At 41.5% G+C, this 15394-nt stretch overlaps 1 protein-coding gene across 1 annotated transcript; it reads right to left on the reverse strand.

Annotated features, from left to right (window-relative positions):
- Nucleotides 1–217: 217 nt before the first annotated feature.
- ANKRD54 (ankyrin repeat domain 54) lies at nt 218–12639 on the reverse strand. The gene is made up of 8 exons (XM_063427431.1): nt 12391–12639; nt 6525–6572; nt 6343–6441; nt 5256–5327; nt 4640–4687; nt 4086–4210; nt 1503–1610; nt 218–992 (listed from the first exon to the last, which is right to left on the reverse strand). Exons 1-8 carry the CDS (start codon nt 12596–12598, stop codon nt 918–920), a joined length of 783 nt encoding a protein of 260 aa, XP_063283501.1. The 5' UTR covers nt 12599–12639; the 3' UTR covers nt 218–917.
- Nucleotides 12640–15394: the final 2755 nt, after the last annotated feature.

A 15394-nucleotide genomic window follows, 5' to 3' on the forward strand; every position in this document is an offset into this window, starting at 1 on the left:
CACATATATATTTTAACTTGAATTCACATTTTAAATCAAACATTAGCTGCAAGTTAAACATATTTTCCAAAAACACATTACTCAACATGGACTACTATATTATATACGCATATATACACAAAATAAAATAAAAACACTTAACTTGCCATTGTAGAACATATTTGTATGCGTAGGTAATTTAGTAGAATATTTATTTATTATTATTTTTTTTAAAGGTAGAAACAAAATAGAAGACCTGGAATGTGCAAAGAGTATAAAATAAATTCTGAAGGTGAATTTCCAAAGGACCATACAACTGTAACACAGGTTTCTCATACAAAACCTTGACCCAACACAAGCACCGGACAACAAAATACATACATAATACGTAACAAATTGGTAGTCTCAATTCACCAGGGGATATGAAATGGGAACAGCAGACTGTAATAGTAACACACACACTACATTCACTTATTATTGGAAATTCTTTCCAGCTTTGACAATAAAATAAAAATAAAAATAAAAAATTAATGAGGGAACATAATTGCTTTCTTGTCAACTAAGACATTTCATCTACTTTTAGGTTCTTAGATTTCCAAGAAAGTCAATATCATCATCATCTTCTTCTGAGTCTTGGTTCAGGAAAACGTATTTTACAGATGGTGCCAAGGATTATCCATCTCTAGTAATACATGTGCAATCGGCACATGTCTCTGTACAGAAGAGTGTTTGAAAACCAGGCTAAGCTTTTGCAAGGGTCAGTTTACTGAATGCAGCATGGTTGGCTAACTTGAGATGTCATGAAACAAACACTTCCTGTACATGGAATTAGGTTGTAACATTTCTTGCAACAAATAGTTTAATCTTAAAAGGGTACAGAACACAGTACAGTCTCATGGCTGTGATTGAGCAGTAATGGTGGAACCCAGCACCTCTGGCTACCTGCTCTCCATCTTCTGTATCTGGAGGCTGAGAGATGTGAAGCTAGCAAGAAGCTCAGTCACTTCATCAACCTAATGGGCAAAAAGCAGAAAAGGCAAGAAGATCTTTATACTGCTTACAATGCATGTCCTTTCACATATTAAAGCTATATATGCAAACTCATTCAGGTTTAACATTTTTTTTTCATTATTTCTTCTGTAGTTGTCTACAAGTAGTGGGGTAGCAGAAATTCACTTGTGCAAGTTGGAGTGCACTTACACGTCTCTGCTTTTCATTAGCGCATAGCACTGTGGCAGTCAGGTGTCCTGTTAGCAGACATGTCAATATACCTGGATTATTGTACAGCAGGTCCAGTAAACTCCCAGCAGTAAAGAAAGATGCAGTATCAGATATGTATAGAATTGTTATGCATAAGATATATATATTATATAAAATAAAAATTCAACACAACATCACAGACCTGACTTAGCGCTCAATTTAACATTTAAAATCATTTTAAAAGCGTATCCAAAAGTATTAAAATTGAGGCCTTAGTACTCCAATACATTTAATTCATATACAGTGCTTTGTCATGAAATTACCTGCTCTTTTGTGCTAGTTCTTTGCAGTCTAGAACAGATCTGGTCCAGCTGTTCTGTCTGTTCCTGCTGCCCCAACTTTTCCAAGTACTCCCGCAACATTTGGATGATCTAATAATTGCAATGGTAATTAGATTGCATTTAACAGAATCAGGTGATGAGTAACTAATCACATGAGTACTATCCTAATGGACAAGTGGTAGGTTCCTCATTTGCGATTGGGGAGGTGAGAGGGGAAGGGGTGGAGTAGAGGAGTATATTAGTTAACTAGACACCAGTGAAGTTTTTGCTTTCTTTAAGAGGGAAGACCAAAAAGGTTGAAGGATATATGCAATGAAAATGGAATCCTCATAAAATGCCAAAAGGAAGTAATTGCATGTTTATGAAGTAAAGATGAGGGAGTAGGTAAGAATTACCACAATGAAGGAAGTAAGTGGGTAAAATCAGAGAAAGATGGAATTTGGGTGAAAGACAAAAAAAAAAAATGTGCATCAGTTTTAGGACCGGTAACGTAATATATTTTGAAAAATACTTAAAGTTTAGCCTTTTGGGGTTATTATTTCAGGAGTATGAGAGTGGGCATGGTGAATTACTGAAATACACATAATAGGGTAGGCCTGGTCACAGGGGCAAACAACAAACCCAGGCATTTCTCTAGCAACAAAAAGAATAGGGTAGGATAATCAGCTGCGTCTAACCCAGCAGAGGGAGCAGGAAAATTAAAAATGTGAGGAATAAAAAGAGCACTTGGAATGTCATGCCTGAGAGAGAAAGGTATGGATTGTGCGGAACTCAGCTGCTATTAAATTCAATTTCTAAACTTCACATTGCAATATGTTTAATATTCAAGTTTAACATGGTGTAAATAATACAATAAATGCAAAAGCATCTTAAGTAGTGATGTCCCGAACTGTTCCCAGGAACCGTTCGCCGGCGAACATAGCTTGTTCGTGGCGAACATCGCTTGTTCGTGGCGAACGCAGCGGGCGAACATATGCGATGGTCGGTCCGCCCCCTATTAGTCATCATTGAGTAAACTTTGACCCTGTACCTCACAGTCAGCAGACACATTCCAGCCAATCAGCAGCAGACCCTCCCTCCCACCTCCATGACGAATAGGGGCGGACCGACCATCGCATTTGTTCGCCCGCCGCGTTCACCACGAACAAGCTATGTTCTCCCGGCGAACGGTTCCTGGCGAACAGTTCGGGACATCACTAATCTTAAGTAATATTCCATTTATGCTCTCCTTCTGGTCTAAGTTTCTATGAACATTGGATACACTTTCAATGTATATAACAATTATATTAAATTTCCCATTGTTATTTGTTAGAAAAGAGGGAGGAAAAAAAATACAACTGTTTGAGCTTGGATATTTTGGCCTAATATTTAACTGTGAATATAAAAAGGTATGTTAAATGTGTGTGATTATAAGAGTGCAAAGTATTTTTATAGCTGCTACAAACACTTATTTTCCTTCATGTAATCACACAACTGAAAAAAAGTGTAAATAAAATCTTGAGTGTTTTTATTTACCGTATATACTCGAGTATAAGCCGAGTTTTTCAGCACATTTTTTGTGCTGAAAAACCCCAACTCGGCTTATACTCGAGTCAATAGTCTGTATTATGGCAATTTGCATTGCCATAATACAGACTGGGGCTGTGGGGGCTGCAGAGAGATGTTACTTACCTTTCCTGCAGCTCCTGTCAGCTCTCTCCTCCTCCGCCGGTCCGTTCAGCTCTTCTGTCAGCTCACAGTGTAAATCTCACGAGATTTACACTGGGAGCTGACCGAGGTGCTGAACGGACCGGCGGAGGAGGAGAGAGCTGACAGGAGCTGCAGGAAAGGTAAGTAACATCTCTCTGCAGCCCCCACAGCCCCCTCCTACACAGTGCCCATCCACTGGACCACCAGGGAAGGAGAGCCCCCCTCCTCCCTGGCCAGCTAGCAAGCAGGGAGGGGGGACGAAAAAATGAATATATATTAATAAAAAAATAAAAATAAAAAAATAATAAAATAAAAATAATAATAAAAAAAATGTAATGAAACAAAAAAAAATATTAAAATAATAATAAAAAAATAAAAATGCCCACCTCCCACCAAGGCTCTGCATTACACACACACACTGCATTCATTATATACACACACTGTAAATAAATATTCAATTAATATAATTTTTTTAGGATCTAATTTTATTTAGAAATTTACCAGCAGCTGCTGCATTTCCCACCCTAGTCTTATACTCGAGTCAATAAGTTTTCCCAGTTTTTTGGGGTAAAATTAGGGGCCTCGGCTTATATTCGGGTCGGCTTATACTCGAGTATATACGGTAGTTAATAAACACATTGAGCAGGATATTCTATAGGATCAAAAAGGAGGCACTTTGACCATTTGACAACCGTACCCTATACTATAATGTTTTGTAAATGACAGAATGACACGCACCGCCTTGTGTATGCATGTTAAAAAGAAGCACTTGATACTTTATCCACTTGAAATCTATATTTTCCTATCAAAATCACCATTCACAGAGTAGGCTTCATAGTATGACCATATGTTGCCAAAAAGCAATAATTTACCCACCTGTTTTACTTCTAGCCTCAAGGATTCCAAAGTTTGTGACTTCCCATCTTGTAGGATATTCAGCTTGGACTTGGCTAGATGTAGTGGGGTTCTGCCTGCTCTGTCTAAAGCATCCACTCTGGCACCTTAAAGAAAAAAAAATATTAAAACAAAAACCTCCCATTATCTACAATTCCCACATGCCAAACCAGATGACCTACACAGTTTACTTTGCTTATGATTCCGGCCTCTCCCACTTTTGTCCATGCCTGAGCACAGTTAAATGTAATGTAATGTAGAAGACAACATATGTGTTGTATCCCTGAGCTTTGATGCATGATTTGTTAGTGATTAAAACCAGTTATTGTACCATAGTTCACATTTCTATATTTCGGTTTCACTTTTTTTTTTTTTTTGGTCTGTAAAGTTGTAAAAAATAAATAAATAAAAGTATGTTTGTGCAGAAAATAGATCAACTGCTGCTACATTACAACACCCACAATGCTTTGACAAGCTGATGATGACCAATTTAAAAATAATTATTAGAACTCTGTTAATATAAAATATATTATTACCTCTACGAAGAAGAGTTGTAATGACAGGCACATGACTTGTACAAGCAGCTAAAGGGAACAAGAGGAGTTGAGAAGTTAAAACAAAAATCAACCTCAGATCTTTTTGTAATGACTGAATAGAAATTTGAGTGACTAATGAAAAATAACATTCTTGGATCTTCAAATGGAAATTTATTTAAATCAACACAATATACTGAAGAAATCACTAGAAAATTGAGAAATTAAAGCATATACTTGTAAACTGCTTCTTTCACCTACTGACAGGAATCGATGTTCCTCCCAATCGTTAAATGTGTTCTCCAAAATGTCTAGATGCCAAATGCACACTAGAAGTTGTAGAATGTCACCTTGTCACTTAAGATATAATGCGCCTGCACTATGGATTCCAAATGTGTAATCTTTATAGCTATTCTGATCATTAAAATGTGAATTGTTTTTTTTAAATATACATTTACTAGCAATCTGATGGTTAACAAAAAACAGAATATATGAGAGTGAAAAAAATGTAAACGAAAAACTCCAACCTTAAATAATAAATATATTTATGATTAACGTTCAAGTGTTTATTTTCCATAGTTTAGTTACTGAGGACCAGTTATAAAAAATTCTGACATACCCAAGTGCAAAGGTGTGTTCCCCAGTCCATCTCTCTGGTTTGTGTCAGCACCATGGTCTAGAAGCAAACTTACTGAAAAGAAAGTATGAAAAAATCTTTCAGAATTATATATTATCTTTTAATTTATTTTTTTTTGTACATTATGTCTTTCTTTACTTCATAAAGTGAATTAAATGGTATGCTAGCAGGCCATATCAATTTGTTAATATTAAAGGAACACTATAGCATGAGGAACACAAATGTAAATTCCTGACCCTATAGTATTAAAATCACTATTTAGGCCCCCCTGGATCCCCTAAATATAGTAAAATCTTACCTTATTTCCAGCGCCTGATACGCCTCCTTGGATGACATCGTAGAAGTGATGATTACAGTCAATCACAATGCTTTGCCATAGGAAAATTCTGAGATTTTGATGATCTCAGCCAAGGAGGCGGGGCAGAGCCAAATGCTGCCCTAGCCATTCAGCATCTCCTCATAGAGATGCATTGAATCAATGTATCTCTATGAGGAAAGTTCCGTGTCTCCATGCAGAGCGTGTAGACGCTGTACGTCAGTGCTGCATACTGTGCAACACTGACCAAGGAAGCACCTCTAGTTGCCATCTGAGGAGTGGCCACTGGAGGTGTTCTTATGCTGTAATCTAAACACTGCCTGTTCTCTGAAAAGGCAATGTTTACAACAAAAAGCCTGCAAGGACATGGTATAAACACCAGAACAACTTCATTAAGCTGCAGTTGTTCTGGTGACTACAGTGTCAATTTAATACAAAATTTGGTTAACCATCTTGGCAAAAAAATACTGGCAAAGATTTCACCAAAAAAATGTAATGTTAATAATGTACATACATAATACCAGTTAAAGTTCCAAGAGTGAAGTAATTTGCCTACAGAAACAGTCATGCATGATCATTCCAACTCTGATTGCATAATCTTTTACGTCTGTGCAATAGGTAGAAGATATATAAATACATGTTGTGACATTGCTTCTGCATACCAGACACAAAACAGAATATATATATATCCATATTTAGGTGGTACATTTCCTTATTTACATAAAACTTAAACTTCCCCGAAGTTCTCCTTACCTATCTGATCATTTCCATTGCAAGATGCAAAATGAAGCGCTGTTCGCCCTTTGTCATCTGCAGCACATGGATCTGCTCCCTCATCAAGCAAACGCTGGACTGAAAGTGAAAACAAGAGTGAGATTAGTGCTTACATCATCTGTCAAGTATCACATCCAATATCAAAATCATACAATACATACCTGTATCCAGGTCATTGCCATTTGCCGCTTCTCGTAACTTCTTTAGAGCTGCAAATTAAGAAAACATTTTGTTATACAATGTTGGATAAACTTAACACAAACATTCTGTGCCATCAGCACTTCCAAGGCGAGGCAAGAGATGTGGTCTATGCAGAAGCAACTAACCTGGTGTTTTGCACATGCTGCTTACTCAATAGCTTTACTTCACATGTGGAACATCTTACCATATGAGATTACAAAGAGCAGTTTTAACATAGCATTTTGTATAGCATGAAGGATAATATTTCCAATAGTTCTGAATGCCTCAGAATAGGCCCAATAATTTGCTTATGACCCAAATGGGTCCATTCACAAATAGCTTGACTCGCGGCTCGACAATGAGTCAGAGTGATTGGTTTTGTACTCCTAAAAAAAATCCTTTACTGGGGCGGCGCTTGGCTACGGAGGAGAACGGTCGCATGCCGGCTGAGCTCCGAGCAAACCAACGAGAAAACCCGCTATTTACCCCCTTCTCAGGGTTGCCATCACCCGTGGGGGACTACCACAGCACCATAAGCCCGATGGGGAGGAAAAGTAAAAAGCTCCGACCCGAAAAGCCCACGATGGGCATGAACATCGACGAAATGTGGCGGCAGGCCCGAGGAGCCGCGAGCGCCAACATGGCGTCTTTACACGGAGGGTGCTCGGACTTCTATGCCGAGATGTCGGACGAAGAGGAGAAGAGCCCTTACCCGGCAAGACACAACCCATCGCCAGCACAATCCCAACAGCCACCGCCGCCTGTGGCCCCCACGCCGGTGAGCATGGAGGCCATCAGGGAACTCATGGCGGAACACCACAATAAGATCTCGGCGGAGGTGGCCTCAATTAAAGACACGCTGCAGGGCCTAACAGGGCGTCTGGGAGTGGTGGAAATCGCCTCCAACACAAATACCAGCCAAATCCAAAGGCTGCAAAATGAGATACAAGAGGTAAAACAACGACTCCTTCAAAACGACCTAAAAATGGCCGACTTTGAGGACAAACGCCGCCTCACACACCTCAAGGTAAGAGGCATTACAGACAACCTACCTGACACTGAGCTCCCGCATGTCGCAAGGCGGCTCCTCGCGGCCCTATTAACTCCCAAGACAGCCAAAGCCATAACCCTGGACGGCATTTTACGGGTACCTAAGCCCCTCAAAGCCCCTACCGCAGCCACGAGGGACGTGATTATACAATTCCAGACCCTAAGGGACAGATCAGCGGTTCTAGCGGCGGCTAGAAACCATCCGAATTATCTCTTTGAGGAGATGTCCATCTCATTCTATGCAGATCTTTCTGGGGCAACGCTAGCATGGAGACGTTCCCTGCGCCCATTAACATCCCTCCTGCGGGCTCAACACATCCAGTATCGCTGGGCCTCTGCTCACACCTTGCTAATCACTAAAGGCGATACCACGATTACAGCGCGACACATACATGAGGCACCGGAGATACTAGGAAAGCTAGGTCTCCCTACGACCTCGTTCACACAGCAAGGAACATCACAACCTACCGACAACCCACCGAACTGGGACACAGCCAGCGCAGCGGAATTTATCCCCAGAAGATTGATTGGAACAGCCGGAGGCACAGGTGATCCCTGAATGATCCACCAGAGGTGCTTCTCCCAGCTCCTCAACTGGCACACCACCCCCCACCTACGAAGTCCACTTCGGCCCCACACTTTCCCAGACCGGGACTTTCTCTAACCACATCTATAAAGATCACCCCTAAGCTGGATGGGCCTTCCCGCCTGATGGGCAGAAGCTGCTAGAGCCGACGAGAAAACCACACGATGCAGGGCTCCTACCCATGCGTTGTGCACCAGCCGGGACATTGTCACCGTTGAGCGCAACCTACAGCCCAGAACAGTGGCATTGACATTACCTTTGTCTACCGAACCGACTAGTACCTATAGGTACCCAACAACGCAATACTACACAGGCTACTGTAGGGGTACTATGTCCCAACATGTTTTGTTATGTGCATGTTCTTTCCTTTTATTTTTCATACTCTCTTGTTCCTTCAATGTGGTCTTCAGCGGCATTATTGGCGGGCATTACAGCTCAGAGTCAGTATGCTTCCACTTTCTATTGGCGCAAGGCATTTCCATACACTACTTAGGCGACAAAACTCACACAAAGCGAACTCCCACACCCACCCCATAGGTGCATGATACACACCTCTCACAGTTCATAGAGACAGCATGGCGCAACCTTAAACTTAATCTATAAACGAATAGTCCTACATCACAATCGACACTGCGTTAATCTACAGGTTAGCCTATAGTTGATAGTTTGCCTAACATGCCTACTCTTATATCATTTTCTTTTATTGTCAATCCCTGCTTTATAGCACACTGTCTTAACGACAGCTAGATCTACGCAATGATAAAACACGTCTTCTTGATCTTCAACGAGACCAACAAATGTTGAGACTGCCTAACGTAACCTGTTTAAACTAATGTAACACTGTTAGAAATCAGAATGTTTCTATATGCTTTTTTTTTTTTTAAATGTGCTGTTTACTCTGCCACGCTTTCAAATGCTAAACTGTTATATCAAAGCTTGCAGCTGCTGTTGTGGCCCTGCAGGCCTAATGTCACTTCATGCACAACAAAATAAAGAATTAAAAAAAAATAAATAAATAAAAAATAATCCTTTACTGACATCAATGTGGAACTGGTTGAGGGGCTGAAATCAAGGCAAACTCAACTCAAGTGAGTGTGCACAGAATCCCCTCTTACAGACTGTCAATTCAATGTACTTTTTTCTTGTGCATGCCAGAGATGATGATTTTTGAATGATTCAGGATTGATCTTAGATCACTATGGCTTGGTGAATAGAACCATATATTAGCCACAACCTAAAAAAAAATACTAAAAACTAATTTTGTAAATTTTTTCAATCAATTTTTTTTTATTATTTTACACAATTAAGTTAATGTTAGCGAAGAAATGGAAATCTAAAGTTAAACACTACATTGTTATGTAGTTTACATCATTTGACATACATTGGCTCTGAATCAATCCCACCCTTCATCAATAAAAGAGAAACAAAAAAGGTATATATTACAGTCTTTCATGGAATAGATCCTCCCACATATCGCACTGCTTGAACTGATTAGTGTGCCAAGGTACTGTTTCTGCTGCCATTTGTTTAATTTCTCAAACTGACAAAAATAGGTCTTTAAGGAACAGCTTGCTCCCTGACAAGTCCAACAAGTGACTTGTCATGTGATAACAGATCCTGGACACACATTACCATGCACAGCACCAATCATTACAAATACAGGTTTTGAACTTGAGCTTGCTCCCAGGGAGCAGCACATGCAAGTTCCTCCTTTTCACATTGACAAACCAACTTATTAATATAAGTTGTTATGAGAGCCAAAAAGTGTAATTCCTGGCTCTATGACAAATAATGCTTTTTGGTTTAGTAATGAGCTTCACTTTATATATAAAAAAAAAAAAAAACTATTACGTCAGTCTGAGAATTCATTAAAACACTTCCCAAACAGTACCCTGGAACCATAACCACGTCAATAAGCTAAAATGATTATTTTGCCTTAAGCGTCAAACCTAGATGTTTACAAAGTACTCTGTACTTGCATACGCAAGCTAAGATTTTATCCGTTTAAGAATAAAAGTAGTGATCTATTTCCCTTCTTTGAGCAGCAAGAATACTGTATGTGGTGAACTTCCTGTAAATGCTTGTGCACCTGTCACTATATCCTGAATGTAAAGGTACACTGAGCACTAATGACTTATGTTCATTGCACATCTTTAGAGTATAGATTTTCCTGATCCCAGTTTCCTTGCAAAATTGTTTTTCAAAATTCCTGCAGCTATATTACACAATATGATGGTGATGGCTTTTTAAATCTTTGTTGCTATTCAAATGCTGTTCAAGTACTGAACATGAACAGCAGAAAAATAAAACCCACCTCCTTCTAAGCCACAACAGTAAGCAGCTGAGATGATAGCAACCACAATATGGCTGCTCTCAGCTAATTCAGTTTCACTCAGAGAAAGAGCTGACCTACGTATCCAATAAACCTCTGCGCAACAAAAAACTTTATGGAAAGAGAAATACCCTACACAGCAGAAATAACTTTTAGAGTGGGATGCAGGGGTGTGTAATTTTATACACACACAGTTTTTTTTTTTGGTTTTTTTTTTAAGGAAAACCTTGGATCCTTTTGCTTGCCTAGGCCTAATGCATATTGAAGCTGGCCTAAGCAGGTACAGTGACACAGAATTGAGTACTGTGAAATAGCCAATCTCCAAAAACTAAGTGAGGCACTAGCTAGCTGGTGCGGTGTTGGTAATTCCACATATTTATTAGGAAGGAAAATTATATTATTAGGAATACACCAAGACTAGAAAACACATTGACAGAATTCATTAAAGGGTTACTCCAAGCACAATCACCACTTAAGCAATTTGAAGTGGTCATGGTGGTAGGAGTCAATATATACAGTGTTTTAGCTTGACGCACTGCCCATCCATAAATATTTTTAACTGTGTGATGTGAACTAGTTGCACTCCAAGCACACATGATTTGTTCTGGGCTACCTGATGTAAATTCTGCACATAGATTACATCTGTTGTATGCACACGGTGACAACAAATGTGAAAATCTCCCCTCCCACCCTACCTTTCATTATGCGCTCCCTCCGCACTTTTTTTTTTTTAATCCCTGGTTTCTGCCTCCCTCCCCTTGCTGGCCCAGAGCGCACACATGCACTCAAAGAAGGCAAAATGGTCCAATCACAGTTTTGAATTCCTAACACTATAGTGTTCCTTTAACAGAGGAATATTAATATTAAAGGAACACTATAGGATCATAAACACAAATGTCTATTTCTGGCCCTATAGTGTTAAAAATACTAATTAGGTCGCTGGCCCCCCTTAAATAGGCTAAAAACTCACCTTTAGGTCAGTGCTGTAAGGGTTGCCACCAGTGTGTACAAGTGATGTCCAGGAAAACTTAGTGGATCTCTAACCTTTTCATCACCTGTATCTATTAATGGACACCATGTTAAAAGTGCCGCTGAATTTCTAATCAGCAAGATTTCTTTGTGGATGTATGACTTTACTTCCCTATTGTACCATCTGAATTCTAGATACAAAAGGGCAGCACTTTCCACATTAAGTCCATTAATAGACACAAATAAATAGTGTCCAGGAAGACGGGTGGATCTGGTAACCCTAACTCAGGGGTAGCCAGCTTTTAACAGCCCAGATGTTGTGGACTGTATTTCCCATAATGTTCTTACAGCCATAATGCAGGCAAAGTATCAGGGGAGATGTAGCCCACATCTGGAGTGCTGAAGGTTCCCTACCCTAATTAGCAAGAGTTTACTTTTTTATCCCTTGTACCATTATGCGCTCCCAGCATATTAAAGGAACACATCAAGCACCAAAACATCTTAATCTAAATTAAGTTGTTATGGTGCAAAAAGGCCCCAGGGCGCATTCTTACCTTCAGGGGTTAAATCTTTCTCAAACTGTTTAACCCCGAAGTTGACCCCAGCGCGGATCTTACCCAGCCCCGTGGCATTCGGCTTCCCCTGCTTGCCTGACAGTGGTCAGCTGACGGCCTCAGCCAATCAGTACTCCCCATTCACAAAACTGGCTTGGAAAGATAAGAATGCACACAGGGGTCTCTTGGCACCATAACAACTTCCTTTAGATGATGTTGTTGTGGTGCCTTATGATGCCTAAATTGTACACAGTAACAATAACAGTTATTGCTGGTGGCCTCCACCTCTTTTATGATAAGTTCTGTGTGTAATGCGCTATGCGCACACTCATTGCCCCGCCACCGGTCTGGCTCACCGTAGGTCTCTCTACCCAGCGGGCACGGTCGGTGTCGGTGAAGGCGATGAGTCTTAACTCGACCCCCAGGACTCCTCCGCGGCTTCTCCGACTCTTCCCAGAGCACTCTGAGCAGCTCGGGCACCACTGACAGACAGAGCTCCCCGCCCGCTCCCCCCGGCCGCGGCTCGGAGGGCACAGAGCCCTGAGCCTGCTCCTCCTGCTCCATCCGCTCCACTGCAGGCTGAGGGGGAACCAACAGGCCGCAGAAACCATGGCAACAGGCGGCGACCAATCACAGAGCGCGAGGGCGACAGCTGGAGCTGACGTAACGCCTGGCGAACCAATAGGAGTTGGCGCTGCTGTGCTGCTAGTAGATAGATGACAGCTACTTCCCCTTACTGTACAGTTCCCGCCTGGCTGGGAGGGCTGGTCACGTGGCTAACATGTTGTTGTGTGTGTCCTGGGCAGGATAGCTACACTGAGATAAAACAGAAAGTGGCCAGGCAGGGGTTATACAGGCTGAGTGGGCAATGCTTTGAGTTTACATTAAAACAGAGAAACATATGCTCTACTTAGGATATATCTAAGATAAATGTATCTCACATCCAGGGTTATTCACTGAATCTAAAAGGGGGTCATACCCCCTGAAAAATTAGTATTTTATGTAGAATGAATCCTTCTGAAATACTCATATTGAATTTCACTGAAATTAAAACCCAGTCAAGAAAAATACAGAAACAAAGTATTTCCCCTCCGCCTGACTATTTATGACACAAAGCTAGTAGGGAATTGGATGTGTCTATGGAGGATTAACCATAAGGTGATTGTAGGCAGCCACTTAGGACCCAGGAGTTGGACAAGGGCCCTTGAACTATTACTTTGTTTGGCCCTTATTAAACATCCCTATGTGAAGAGTGGAAATGGCGGCCCCCCAAAAGAGTAACCTTCCAATGGCCCTATGGAATCTTAACCCTTCTCTGAAAAATAATTGTAAATATGAATGTTCTCAGCCAATGAATGGTATCCAAAAAGGAACTGTGGTGGAATCTCGGTAAAAATAAATTTAGTAGGCCGAGATTACCACGTGGCATGTGTACGTGCATATGCTGACGTATCGATCAGTTGGTTGCACGAGGCAAGATACGATCAGTAGTGTACGGAGCATGTGCAAGAATACAGGATATAGTATTCCCCTCCTCCATTATGCTGGACAAGCCATGCGGTCAAACAGGAAGTTAATTCTTATTTGTGTTGATTGGTTAAGAGAATGTGCGGGTGGAGCTTAATATGGGAGGAGTTATATGCCTATATAAGGAGCCTGCACTATTGTCCGGGGCTCAGAACTTGTGGTATTTTGGTGACGCTAGTCCCTCTGAGTCCCGATCGGTGATCCAATAAAGAATCTCTTCCTTCCTGAAGAAACCTGTGTCCATCTCTCTGTGCTTGGCTTCCGTCAGTTTCTCCGGTATCATTTGGTGCATTGGCCGGGAAGCTCATCGTTCAACGGTAGCTGAGAGGCAGAGGCGTGAGACGGTCTATCTTTGCCCACGTTCTCTACGGCTGCACCCCTGAACTTCTGCGTGGACCTCCCTTCGTCTCGGCGCCACTGGGCCGTTGTCCAGGAGATCATCGGCCTCTACGTGAGAAGTGCTGGGGTGTCCCCGTCGATGAGTGTGAACTCAGGTTCAGGAACGAGGAGGTAAGACAACTGCTGTTTTAGACGGCAGGACCCACTAGGGGTATACCGATTGTGCGGTAGGCCCAAAGGGGTTTTTGAATCTGTGTATCTGCCCCCTCTGTCGGAGGGAAGGAGCGAAGGCGCACCGCTCGATCGAACGCTCTTTAGTCAGACCGTTTGATTCTGTTAGTCAGGCGGGGCTCTGGTGTAAATAGCCCTAGCCGGACACCGGTGTCTTGTCTAGACTAGCGTTCTAGGGTGTATATTTTGTTCGCTAGGTCGGAGGGACCGGGAGACTAAGCGGCGTCTGTGTAAATTCGGTTCGCTAGTTCTCATCCTATCTGGGCTAAGTGGGAAGGCGTGTAAATTTGGAACCCACTAGACTTTTGATAGTGCGACTAAGAGGCGTCTGTGTAAATTCGGTCCTCTAGCTCGCTATATATGTGGTGATTGGGCAGTGTGGCTAACCAAAACGTATGTAGATTGTTTTTAGGTAGTCCATCAAGGTACTGGCCAATAGTTTAGTTGGGAATTGTAAATGTGTTAACGATTGTTTTAGTAAAGTGTATATCTTGTTAGATAGCGCGAGCTCAGCCGTCTAGCGAGAGTGTTAATAGTGTGTTGCTGTATTATAGTGCACGGTACCATAACCCTGTATATTTACTGACACTGTATATAAGTACTAATCACTGTCGTCCATTGCATGTTTTAACACCATAACCACTAATAATTGTATTGTGACCTTAACTTGTGCTTTGACCTATGCTAACCGTACTGTAACCGCTATTTGTAAAAGACGATGTTACTGGGGTGTGTTATAGACGGGTAATTCGTATATAGAGAATTATAGCGTGGGTGACTGTATAGTTACGCCAAAGGGCATAATATTGATTATATAGTGACTGGTGTAACAGCTGTGTGTGTACGGGAATTCCCTGAGTGTTTATTGTTATTGTGTACGTTTCACTTGGTAACCGTACCACGTGGTGCTGTTGCCAGAGGAAACGGGTGTGACTGTTGAATAGTACGCGTGTATAGTATTCGTTGTCGACGACGTTCCATTGTTAAGTATGGGTGCGTCGCAGTCAACGATTCCGGATCCCTTAGGTTGTATGGTGAAGAATTTTAAAAAGGGATTCAAAACTTGTGATTTTGGGGTTAAGATGTCTCCTGTACGTTTAGTTACTTTGTGCACTAGGGAGTGGCCTACTTTGGTTGCGGCATGGCCGCCACGTGGCAGTTTGGATCCAACTCTGGTACAGCGCTTACACGTGGCTGTATCAGGTAGGCCTGAACTTTACGGCCAGTTTCCTTATATTGACTGTTGGAGACAGGCCGTAAATG

The sequence above is a fragment of the Pelobates fuscus genome, chromosome 7 (genome assembly GCF_036172605.1).
Source record: "Pelobates fuscus isolate aPelFus1 chromosome 7, aPelFus1.pri, whole genome shotgun sequence".
Lineage (NCBI taxonomy): Eukaryota > Metazoa > Chordata > Amphibia > Anura > Pelobatidae > Pelobates > Pelobates fuscus.